Genomic DNA, 13,246 nt, shown 5'->3' with positions numbered 1-13,246 from the left:
GGACATTGCTGTCTGATACTAGTATAGTGATCCACGGAGGGGACATTCCTGTCTGATACTAGTATAGTGATCCACGGAGGGGACATAGCTGTCTGATACTAGTATAGTGATCCACGGAGGGGACATTGCTGTCTGATACTAGTATAGTGATCCACGGAGGGGACATTCCTGTCTGATACTAGTATAGTGATCCACGGAGGGGACATAGCTGTCTGATACTAGTATAGTGATCCACGGAGGGGACATCGCTGTCTGATACTAGTATAGTGATCCACGGAGGGGACATTGCTGTCTGATACTAGTATAGTGATCCACGGAGGGGACATTCCTGTCTGATACTAGTATAGTGATCCACGGAGGGGACATAGCTGTCTGATACTAGTATAGTGATCCACGGAGGGGATATTGCTGTCTGATACTAGTATAATGATCCACGGACGATCGCTGTCTGATACTAGTATAGTGACCCACGGAGGGGACATTGCTGTCTGATACTAGTATAGTGACCCACGGAGGGGACATCACTGTCTGATACTAGTATAATGATCCACGGAGGGGACATTCCTGTCTGATACTAGTATAATGATCCACGGAGGGGACATTGCTGTCTGATACTAGTATAGTGATCCACGGAGGGGACATTCCTGTCTGATACTAGTATAGTGATCCACGGAGGCGACATAGCTGTCTGATACTAGTATAATGATCCACGGAGGGGACATTGCTGTCTGATACTAGTATAATGATCCACGGAGGGGACATTGCTGGCTGATACCAGTATAATGATCCACGGAGGGGACATTGCTGGCTGATACCAGTATAATGATCCACGGAGGGGACATTGCTGTCTGATACCAGTATAGTGATCCACGGAGGGGACAGCGCTGTCTGATACTAGTATAGTGATCCACGGAGGGGACATCGCTGTCTGATACTAGTATAGTGATCCACGGAGGGGACATTGCTGTCTGATACCAGTATAATGATCCACGGAGGGGACATTGCTGTCTGATACTAGTATAGTGATCCACGGAGGGGACATCGCTGTCTGATACTAGTATAGTGATCCACGGAGGGGACATCGCTGTCTGATACTAGTATAGTGATCCACGGAGGGGACAGCGCTGTCTGATACTAGTATAGTGATCCACGGAGGGGACATTACTGTCTGATACTAGTATAGTGATCCACGGAGGGGACATTGCTGTCTGATACTAGTATAGTGATCCACGGGGGGGACATTGCTGTCTGATACTAGTACAGTGATCCACGGAGGGGACATTGCTGTCTGATACTAGTATAGTGATCCACGGAGGGGACATTCCTGTCTGATACTAGTATAGTGATCCACGGAGGGGACATTCCTGTCTGATACTAGTATAGTGATCCACGGAGGGGACATCGCTGTCTGATACTAGTATAGTGATCCACGGAGGGGACATTCCTGTCTGATACTAGTATAGTGATCCACGGAGGGGACATCGCTGTCTGATACTAGTATAGTGATCCACGGAGGGGACATTCCTGTCTGATAGTAGTATAATGATCCACGGACGGGACATTGCTGTCTGATACTAGTATAGTGATCCACGGAGAGGACATTGCTGTCTGATACTAGTATAGTGATCCACGGAGGGGACATCGCTGTCTGATACTAGTATAGTGATCCACGGAGGGGACATTCCTGTCTGATACTAGTATAGTGATCCACGGAGGCGACATAGCTGTCTGATACTAGTATAATGATCCACGGAGGGGACATTGCTGGCTGATACCAGTATAATGATCCACGGAGGGGACATTGCTGGCTGATACCAGTATAATGATCCACGGAGGGGACATTGCTGTCTGATACCAGTATAGTGATCCACGGAGGGGACAGCGCTGTCTGATACTAGTATAGTGATCCACGGAGGGGACATCGCTGTCTGATACTAGTATAGTGATCCACGGAGGGGACATAGCTGTCTGATACTAGTATAGTGATCCACGGAGGGGACATTGCTGTCTGATACTAGTATAGTGATCCACGGAGGGGACATCGCTGTCTGATACTAGTATAGTGATCCACGGAGGGGACATCGCTGTCTGATACTAGTATAGTGATCCACGGAGGGGACAGCGCTGTCTGATACTAGTATAATGATCCACGGAGGGGACATTGCTGTCTGATACTAGTATAATGATCCACGGAGGGGACATTGCTGGCTGATACCAGTATAATGATCCACGGAGGGGACATTGCTGGCTGATACCAGTATAATGATCCACGGAGGGGACATTGCTGTCTGATACCAGTATAGTGATCCACGGAGGGGACAGCGCTGTCTGATACTAGTATAGTGATCCACGGAGGGGACATCGCTGTCTGATACTAGTATAGTGATCCACGGAGGGGACATTGCTGTCTGATACCAGTATAATGATCCACGGAGGGGACATTGCTGTCTGATACTAGTATAGTGATCCACGGAGGGGACATCGCTGTCTGATACTAGTATAGTGATCCACGGAGGGGACATCGCTGTCTGATACTAGTATAGTGATCCACGGAGGGGACAGCGCTGTCTGATACTAGTATAGTGATCCACGGAGGGGACATTACTGTCTGATACTAGTATAGTGATCCACGGAGGGGACATTGCTGTCTGATACTAGTATAGTGATCCACGGGGGGGACATTGCTGTCTGATACTAGTACAGTGATCCACAGAGGGGACATTGCTGTCTGATACTAGTATAGTGATCCACGGAGGGGACATTCCTGTCTGATACTAGTATAGTGATCCACGGAGGGGACATTCCTGTCTGATACTAGTATAGTGATCCACGGAGGGGACATCGCTGTCTGATACTAGTATAGTGATCCACGGAGGGGACATTCCTGTCTGATACTAGTATAGTGATCCACGGAGGGGACATCGCTGTCTGATACTAGTATAGTGATCCACGGAGGGGACATTCCTGTCTGATACTAGTATAATGATCCACGGACGGGACATTGCTGTCTGATACTAGTATAGTGATCCACGGAGAGGACATTGCTGTCTGATACTAGTATAGTGATCCACGGAGGGGACATCGCTGTCTGATACTAGTATAGTGATCCACGGAGGGGACATTCCTGTCTGATACTAGTATAGTGATCCACGGAGGCGACATAGCTGTCTGATACTAGTATAATGATCCACGGAGGGGACATTGCTGGCTGATACCAGTATAATGATCCACGGAGGGGACATTGCTGGCTGATACCAGTATAATGATCCACGGAGGGGACATTGCTGTCTGATACCAGTATAGTGATCCACGGAGGGGACAGCGCTGTCTGATACTAGTATAGTGATCCACGGAGGGGACATCGCTGTCTGATACTAGTATAGTGATCCACGGAGGGGACATTGCTGTCTGATACTAGTATAGTGATCCACGGAGGGGACATTCCTGTCTGATACTAGTATAGTGATCCACGGAGGGGACATTGCTGTCTGATACTAGTATAGTGATCCACAGGGGGGACATTGCTGTCTGATACTAGTATAGTGATCCACGGAGGGGACATCGCTGTCTGATACTAGTATAGTGATCCACGGAGGGGACATCGCTGTCTGATACTAGTATAGTGATCCACGGAGGGGACATTCCTGTCTGATACTAGTATAGTGATCCACGGAGGGGACATTCCTGTCTGATACTAGTATAGTGATCCACGGAGGGGACATCGCTGTCTGATACTAGTATAGTGATCCACGGAGGGGACAGCGCTGTCTGATACTAGTATAGTGATCCACGGAGGGGACATCGCTGTCTGATACTAGTATAGTGACCCACGGAGGGGACATTCCTGTCTGATACTAGTATAGTGATCCACGGAGGGGACATCGCTGTCTGATACTAGTATAGTGATCCACGGAGGGGACATCGCTGTCTGATACCAGTATAATGATCCACGGAGGGGACATCGCTGTCTGATACCAGTATAATGATCCACGGAGGGGACATCGCTGTCTGATACTAGTGACCCTCTCCGTGGGTATCAGTGGGTGTCATTGCCACGCTCGCAGCTGTTATCTTGGTGTATGCTGACCTTTCACTCCGCTCTCGCCCCAGACAAACCCATGCAGCTGAACCAGGCCCTCTTCCTGCTGGGGGGACAGAGCGGCTACGTCCTGCAGCCGGACATCATGAGGGACGACCTCTTCGACCCGTTCGATAAGAACAGCCTGAAGATCGTGGAGCCAATCACCGTGCAGCTACAGGCAAGTGTGGGGCGCCTGCTTCAAGGGCCGGGGCAGTGCCCGCGGAGACGCCAGTGTGCCAGGACCCCTGCGCCACCGCACTGGAGGAATGAGCAGCGCCATTCAAATGCGTGGGATTAACCTGGCCTCCTGCACAGGAAAGCTGCTTCATGTGAGAGAGGGGCATCGCGATACGGCTGCTCTGCACCCCCCCCCTCCCCCTGATACATTGTTACCGGGCAGTGAGAGAGGGGCATTGCGATACGGCCGCTCTGCACCCCCTCCCCTCCCCCTGATACATTGTTACCGGGCAGTGAGAGAGGGGCATTGCGATACGGCTGCTCTGCACCCCCCCCCCCTCCCCCTGATACATTGTTACCGGGCAGTGAGAGAGGGGCATTGCGATACGGCCGCTCTGCACCCCCTCCCCTCCCCCTGATACATTGTTACCGGGCAGTGAGAGAGGGGCATTGCGATACGGCTGCTCTGCACCCCCCCCCCCCTCCCCCTGATACATTGTTACCGGGCAGTGAGAGAGGGGCATTGCGATACGGCCGCTCTGCACCCCCTCCCCTCCCCCTGATACATTGTTACCGGGCAGTGAGAGAGGGGCATTGCGATACGGCCGCTCTGCACCCCCCCCCTCCCCCTGATACATTGTTACCGGGCAGTGAGAGAGGGGCATTGCGATACGGCTGCTCTGCACCCCCTCCCCTCCCCCTGATACATTGTTACCGGGCAGTGAGAGAGGGGCATTGCGATACGGCCGCTCTGCACCCCCTCCCCTCCCCCTGATACATTGTTACCGGGCAGTGAGAGAGGGGCATTGCGATACGGCTGCTCTGCACCCCCTCCCCTCCCCCTGATACATTGTTACCGGGCAGTGAGAGAGGGGCATTGCGATACGGCTGCTCTGCACCCCCCCCCTCCCCCTGATACATTGTTACCGGGCAGTGAGGGAGGGGCATTGCGATACGGCTGCTCTGCACCCCCTCCCCTCCCCCTGATACATTGTTACCGGGCAGTGAGAGAGGGGCATTGCGATACGGCCGCTCTGCACCCCCCCCCCCCTGATACATTGTTACCGGGCAGTGAGAGAGGGGCATTGCGATACGGCCGCTCTGCACCCCCCCCCCCTGATACATTGTTACCGGGCAGTGAGAGGGGCATTGCGATACGGCCGCTCTGCATCCCCTCCCCTCCCCTGATACATTGTTACCGGGCAGTGAGAGAGGGGCATCGCGATACGGCTGCTCTGCACCCCCTCCCCTCCCCCTGATACATTGTTACCGGGCAGTGAGAGAGGGGCATTGCGATACGGCCGCTCTGCACCCCCTCCCCTCCCCCTGATACATTGTTACCGGGCAGTGAGAGAGGGGCATCGCGATACGGCCGCTCTGCACCCCCTCCCCTCCCCTGATACATTGTTACCGGGCAGTGAGAGAGGGGCATCGCGATACGGCTGCTCTGCACCCCCTCCCCTCCCCCTGATACATTGTTACCGGGCAGTGAGAGAGGGGCATCGCGATACGGCTGCTCTGCACCCCCCCCCTCCCCCTGATACATTGTTACCGGGCAGTGAGAGGGGGGCATTGCGATACGGCCGCTCTGCATCCCCTCCCCCTGATACATTGTTACCGGGCAGTGAGAGGGGCATCGCGATACGGCTGCTCTGCACCCCCCCCCTCCCCCTGATACATTGTTACCGGGCTGTGAGAGAGGGGCATCGCGATACGGCTGCTCTGCACCCCCCCCCTCCCCCTGATACATTGTTACCGGGCAGTGAGAGAGGGGCATCGCGATACGGCTGCTCTGCACCCCCCCCCTCCCCCTGATACATTGTTACCGGGCAGTGAGAGAGGGGCATCGCGATACGGCTGCTCTGCACCCCCCCCCCCCCCCCTGATACATTGTTACCGGGCAGTGAGAGAGGGGCATCGCGATACGGCTGCTCTGCACCCCCCCCCTCCCCCTGATTCATTGTTACCGGGCAGTGAGAGGGGCATCGCGATACGGCTGCTCTGCACCCCCTCCCCTCCCCCTGATACATTGTTACCGGGCAGTGAGAGAGGGGCATTGCGATACGGCTGCTCTGCACCCCCTCCCCTCCCCCTGATACATTGTTACCGGGCAGTGAGAGAGGGGCATTGCGATACGGCTGCTCTGCACCCCCTCCCCTCCCCCTGATACATTGTTACCGGGCAGTGAGAGAGGGGCATTGCGATACGGCTGCTCTGCACCCCCTCCCCTCCCCCTGATACACTGTTACCGGGCAGTGAGAGAGGGGCATTGCGATACGGCTGCTCTGCACCCCCTCCCCTCCCCCTGATACATTGTTACCGGGCAGTGAGAGAGGGGCATCGCGATACGGCTGCTCTGCACCCCTCCCCTCCCCTGATACATTGTTACCGGGCAGTGAGGGAGGGGCATTGCGATACGGCCGCTCTGCACCCCCTCCCCCCCCCCTGATACATTGTTACCGGGCAGTGAGAGAGGGGCATCGCGATACGGCCGCTCTGCACCCCCTCCCCTCCCCTGATACATTGTTACCGGGCGGTGAGAGAGGGGTATCGCGATACGGCTGCTCTGCACCCCCCCCCCTCCCCCTGATACATTGTTACCGGGCAGTGAGAGGGGCATCGCGATACGGCTGCTCTGCACCCCCCCCCCTCCCCCTGATACATTGTTACCGGGCAGTGAGAGGGGCATCGCGATACGGCTGCTCTGCACCCCCCCCCCTCCCCCTGATACATTGTTACCGGGCAGTGAGAGAGGGGCATTGCGATACGGCTGCTCTGCACCCCCCCCCCCCTCCCCCTGATACATTGTTACCGGGCAGTGAGAGAGGGGCATTGCGATACGGCCGCTCTGCACCCCCTCCCCTCCCCCTGATACATTGTTACCGGGCAGTGAGAGAGGGGCATTGCGATACGGCTGCTCTGCACCCCCTCCCCTCCCCCTGATACACTGTTACCGGGCAGTGAGAGAGGGGCATTGCGATACGGCTGCTCTGCACCCCCTCCCCTCCCCCTGATACACTGTTACCGGGCAGTGAGAGAGGGGCATTGCGATACGGCTGCTCTGCACCCCCCCCCTCCCCCTGATACACTGTTACCGGGCAGTGAGAGAGGGGCATCGCGATACGGCTGCTCTGCACCCCCCCCTCCCCCTGATACATTGTTACCGGGCAGTGAGAGAGGGGCATCGCGATACGGCCGCTCTGCACCCCCCCCCCCCCCCCTGATACAGTGTTACCGGGCAGTGATAGTTTCAATGCATTGCTGCTACAGTGACCTGTTATACGTCATCCACGCCCTTAATGTTCTTACACATGCTGCGGTGTGGGGGAGGGGGGAGGGGGTTGGGAGAAAGGGGTGCATATCTCATGCACTAGGTCAGGGGGGCTCAACTCCAGTCCTCAAAACCCTCCAACAGGTCAGGTTTTTGGGAAATCCCTGCTTCAGCACAGGTGGCTCAATCAGTCTTTGACTGAGTCTCTGATTGAACCACCTTTGCTGAAACAGTGACTGATGGAACCACCTGTGCTGAAGCAGGTAATGATTGAACCACCTGTGCTGAAGCAGGGACTGATTGAGCCACCAGTGCTGAAGCGGGGACTGATTGAGCTACCTGTGCTGAAGCTGACCTGTTGGTTGGGGGGTCTTGAGGGCTGGAGTTGAGCGCTAGGAAACCTCCCAAAGATTAAAAGTATGTAAAAAAAACCTAAAATAATGGCTGGGGAAGATAGGCGCGGTAATTAATAACCGCGACGTGTTTACGGGGTTACAAATAGGTGGTTGGTGCGTTTTTGTTTTAAATCTTGTTTGATATGTTGACTCAAAAGTCCCCAACAAGAAATTGCCACCTAAGCGACGTCACACGGAGTCTCGTTGCCATGGTAACGGGATGGCATTATACGTCATTTGATGCTGCGACGCCGTGTGACGCCACGTTTAGTCACGTCCGTGGCGTAATTTGACGCTGCGAAGAATCGGAAGGGGGTGAAGGAGGGCGGCAGAAAGGAGACAACCGGCGTATGTAAGTGACTTTCCCGATAGGCCCGAGACCGCGGCAAATGTATATGGGGCGGACATTTTTGCCGCCCCCAAATGTTCCCCATAGGCCCGGGCCTAACGGGAAATCCGGCACTGCGTATACAGTACCCCTCTATTCAGTGTGCGTATACAGTACCCGTCTATTCAGTGTGCCAGTCACAGAAAGGCATTCCCGCGGAGGCGCCAGCGCCAGCGTTGGGAATCTGCTTATTGAAGTCTTCCGGCCGCAAAACCGGAGCAAAAAATCTGGAATCCCATTGAGAGCAATCTGAGCCTTTCCACTGGTAAATCTGGTGCCGTACTCTCGGCCCTGCTTTGCAGGCAGGAAACTAAACGAAAGAGCCCCCAGAGTGTCCACTAGGGGTCGCCATTGTACCCGTGTATCTCTAAAACACCAGGAGCTTTATACACGGGCGTTAATGTTGTTTACTGCTGAGGCCACGGGGTGGCTGCTACGTGGCTTCGAGAGAACCAGCACTTCATATCTTATAGTCCGTAAGCCACTGTTTCTCGTCCAGGATTTGTGCCACCCAAGGGCGGCAACGTGAGAAAAAGGGTGCCACCCAAGGGCGACAACGTGAGAAAAAGGGTGCCACCCAAGGGCGACAACGTGAGAAAACAAATACTGACGGCGTTTTGCTGTGTTGTTCATTTAATGGTTTCGAATTTGATTTCAAATAATATAAAATGTGCATGTGCAGATGTAGCCGGCGTCGGCGCGTCATCTCTGGCGCTAAACGCATTTAGAAGGGCAGCTGCTCCCGCTGGCGCGTTGTATGCATCCCGCTGCATTGCGGGAGTAATAACGGCTGCTATATCTCTACTAATACATTTATATACACCATCAATTCTATAACAATAGACAGAATAGATGGGGCTGGGGAAATAGCAAGGGGTCATGGAGGGAAAATGGGGGCAAGTGCGAGTTTGGCAAGCAGCGAGACACCCATATTAAATACAGATAATACTAAAAAACTTCTAAAGACTAAACCCAATTGGCGCAGAAAGGAAGGAGCAGATAAGACTGAAAAAAACCTGTTGTTGCATGTTAATGCAAGAAGCCTGACAGATAAAATGGGGGAGCTTGAATTAATAGCTACAAGGGAGCAGTATGATATCATAGGCATTACTGAGACATGGGGGGATGAAACTCCTGACTAGGCAGTTAATTTAGAGGGTTATTCCCTTTTTCGGAAGGATCGAACTAACCAGGAGAGGGGCAATACTGGATTTGGTAATATCACACAATGTAGAAGTAATAACAAATATTCAAGTCCTGGAACATTTGGGTAACAGTGATCATAACATGGTCTCATTTGAAATAAATTATCAAAAAACAGATTACTTGGGTTCAACAAACGACATTAAACTTTAGAAAGGCGATTTTAATAAACTGAGGTCTAATCTAGTAGTAATACAATGAGATGATGTTTTTGCAGGGAAAAATGTAGAAGATAAATGGGCAGTCTTTAAAACATTGTTAGAAAAGCACACTTATCAGTGTATACCCTTGGGAAATAAGTATAAAAGAAATAAGCCAAAACCAATGTGGCTAAATAAACAGGTAGGGGAGGAAATGGACAAGAAGAGGAAGGCGTTTAGATTCTTTAAGTCAGAAGGGACAGAGACATCGTATCAAAATTATAAGGAATGTAACAAAAATTGCAAAAGGGCAATTAAATTAGCAAAAATGGATAATGGAAAAAGGATTGCAAAAGAAAGTAAGAACAACCCTAAAAAGTTCTTTAAGTACCTTAATAACAAAAAAATTAGAAACGAAAATATAGGACCCTTTCAGTGTGAGATGGGTAGGCAGATTATTGGAGATAAGGAAAAAGCTGAGGTATTAAACAAATTCTTTACCTCTGTGTTTACCGGGGAAGAATCAAGTTCAATAGTAGTACCGCAGGAGGAAGCCACAACCTCCATATTAATTAACAATTGGTTAACTGAGGAAGAAGTTAATAGGCGGCTTGATAAAATTAAAGTAAATAAGGCACCTGGCCCCGATGGCATACATCCAAGAGTTCTCAAGAAGTTAAGCTCAGTAATAGCCAAACCATTATATTTAATATTCAAGGACTCCATTTCCACAGGCTCAGTACCACAAGATTGGCGTAAAGCAGATGTGGTGCCTATATTTAAAAAGGGAGCTAGATCACAACCGGGAAATTACAGACCTTTAAGTCTGACTTCAATACTGGGGAAACTACTTCAAGGTTTGGTACGAGATAATATTCAGGAATACCTAATGGAAAACAAAATTATTACATTGTCACATAGTAGATGAGGTTGAAAAAAGACGTGTCCATCAAGTTTTACCTACAGTATGCGAAATTTAGACGACAGATAGTTTCTCCTAAACTTGTACTTACTGTACTTCCTAGATTTGTACCGTACTTGATCCAACGTCAGGCAAAGAAAAAACCCAGAGTGGCGCATCATCCAATGCTGTCTCGCAAGGGGATAAATACAATCCTTCCTGACTGCACATATTGGCAATCAGATTTCTCCCTGGATTAACATCCTTCCCATGTTTTTACGCCCCAGTTGTGCAGCCAGGAGACTTTGATACAAACCCTCCCATTCAATATGTCCCGACGCTTGTGACCGTATGAAACATGCCACTGACTGCCACGGTTCCACTTTGGGACACAGAGAATCAGGCCCTAGGAGAGACATTGTGGGGTTTATGTACAGTATCACAATCTCCCGGGCTGAAGCAGGGAACAGGCCACAGGTGGGTCAGGTTAAACAATCTCCCGGGCTGAAGCAGGGAACAGGCCCCAGGCGGCTCAGGTTAAACAATCTCCTGGGCTGAAGCAGGGAACTTGCTCCAGGCGGCTCATGTTAAACAATCTCCCGGGCTGAAGCAGGGAACAGGATCCAGGCGGCTCAGGTTAAACAATCTCCCGGGCTGAAGCAGGGAACAGGACCCAGGCGGCTCAGGTTAAACAATCTCCCGGGCTGAAGCAGGGAACAGGACCCAGGCGGCTCAGGTTAAACAATCTCCTGGGCTGAAGCAGGGAACAGGACTCAGACGGCTCAGGTTAAACAATCTCCTGGGCTGAAGCAGGGAACAGGACCCAAGCGTCTCAGGTTAAACAATCTCCCGGGCTGAAGCAGGGAACAGGCCGCAGGTGGCTCATGTTAAACAATCTTCCGGGCTGAAGCAGGGAACAGGACCCAGGCGGCTCAGGTTAAACAATCTCCCGGGCTGAAGCAGGGAACAGGCCCCAGGCGGCTCAGGTTAAACAATCTCCCGGGCTGAAGCAGGGAACAGGACTCAGGCGGCTCAGGTTAAACAATCTCCCGGGCTGAAGCAGGGAACAGGACTCAGGCGGCTCAGGTTAAACAATCTCCTGGGCTGAAGCAGGGAACAGGACTCAGGCGGCTCAGGTTAAACAATCTCCTGGGCTGAAGCAGGGAACAGGACCCAAGCGGCTCAGGTTAAACAATCTCCCGGGCTGAATCAGGGAACAGGCCGCAGGTGGCTCATGTTAAACAATCTTCCGGGCTGAAGCAGGGAACAGGCCCCAGGTGGGTCAGGTTAAACAATGTCCCGGGCTGAAGCAGGGAAGAGGCCCCAGGCGGCTCAGGTTAAACAATGTCCCGGGCTGAAGCAGGGATTCCTTCTCTTGGGTAGTAATCCTGGTGCAGTTTGCTGCACTTTTGCAGCCGGGAGACATTAATACAGATGCAGCGGAGGTTGGAGCGACCTGTAGCGCGTTCCCGCAGGGGGAAATAGCCCCGCCCCCTTCTCGCACGCGGCGCCAGCGGCAGCGCTCCATCGGCACATAGCGCACTTTGAGAATATATTTTAGTGGTGGTTTATGAAGCTACTTTTCCCCTGTTAGGGCTGGGACCCGCTGCGGCCGGTGGCGCGGGCGGCCGCGTGAGCGCAACTCACTATTGCTGTTTAGCCTCACGATCCGGTCCCAGTCCCTCCTCACTGCCAACTGACTACGTACTGTGACGCGTCAGCCAGCAGGGGATACAAGAGAATTGTGTTCCCGTGCGGCGACGCGTCACATGGTACGCGAGTCAGCCAATGGGGAGGAGGGGAGGGAAGGAGCTAGATGGGAGGCGCCTTGGGCGGGGAGCAGGGAAGGAACTGCAGGTTAAAGTGTGTGTATGTATGTGTGTGTGTGTGTATATGTATATGTATATGTGTGTATGTATGTGTGTATGTATGTGTGTGTGTGTGTGTGTATATGTATATGTGTGTGTGTGTGTGTGTGTGTGTATGTATGTGTGTGGGGGGGTGGACGGCACCACGATCAGATCCCGCCCCCCTTCCCTCCCACTCCCGCCCCCCTCCCTCCCACTCCCGCCCCCCTCCCTCCCACTCCCGCTCCGGCTCCCTAAAGACCGCATATCGCTGTCTGTGTCTGTCAGCGCCCCGCCTGTCTGCAGTGCTGGCGCGCTGACTGAGGGAGCGGGACCTTAGCCTTACTCTGCTGGCGATTAGGCGAGACAGTAAGGATGGAAGTATGAGGAAGCTAGAGAGAAGCTGCAGGGCCCACCGGTGTTTTGGCTCTCTGATTGGTCAGAATTCTGGGCATTAATGACCGAAATATTGGACACCTTGCCGTGTCAGAGAGCAGGGATTTCTTAGCTGGTGCGAGTGGGAGGAAGGTCCGTACAGGACGTGATGTCATTCCGAAGAGCAGGAGGGAGGGCATGTGATCTGGAGGGGGGCAGGAGGGAGGACATGTGATCTGGAGGGGGGCAGGAGGGAGGGCATGTGATCTGGAGGGGGGCAGGAGGGAGGACATGTGATCTGGAGAGGGGCAGGAGGGAGGGCATGTGATCTGGAGGGGGGCAGGAGGGAGGGCATGTGATCTGGAGAGGGGCAGGAGGGTGGGCATGTGATTTGGAGGGGGGCAGGAGGGAGGGCATGTGATCTGGAGAGGGGCAGGAGGGAGGGCATGTGATCTGGAGGGGGGCAGG

At 53.1% G+C, this 13,246-nt stretch overlaps 1 protein-coding gene across 2 annotated transcripts in view; it reads left to right on the top strand.

Annotated features, from left to right (window-relative positions):
- LOC142475576 (1-phosphatidylinositol 4,5-bisphosphate phosphodiesterase gamma-1-like) overlaps nt 1–13,246 on the top strand; it is a 188,564-nt gene that overhangs the window by 156,569 nt on the left and 18,749 nt on the right. For both annotated transcript variants that reach the window (XM_075581386.1, XM_075581380.1), the window contains exon 27: nt 4,111–4,259. In XM_075581386.1, the coding sequence (XP_075437501.1) occupies nt 4,111–4,259 (149 nt within the window). The remainder of the gene's footprint in view (nt 1–4,110; nt 4,260–13,246) is intronic.

Source organism: Ascaphus truei, chromosome 2 (assembly GCF_040206685.1).
Source record: "Ascaphus truei isolate aAscTru1 chromosome 2, aAscTru1.hap1, whole genome shotgun sequence".
Taxonomy (NCBI): domain Eukaryota; kingdom Metazoa; phylum Chordata; class Amphibia; order Anura; family Ascaphidae; genus Ascaphus; species Ascaphus truei.
Note: the sequence above shows the minus strand (reverse complement) of the source record. Positions and strands in the feature narration are given on the sequence as shown.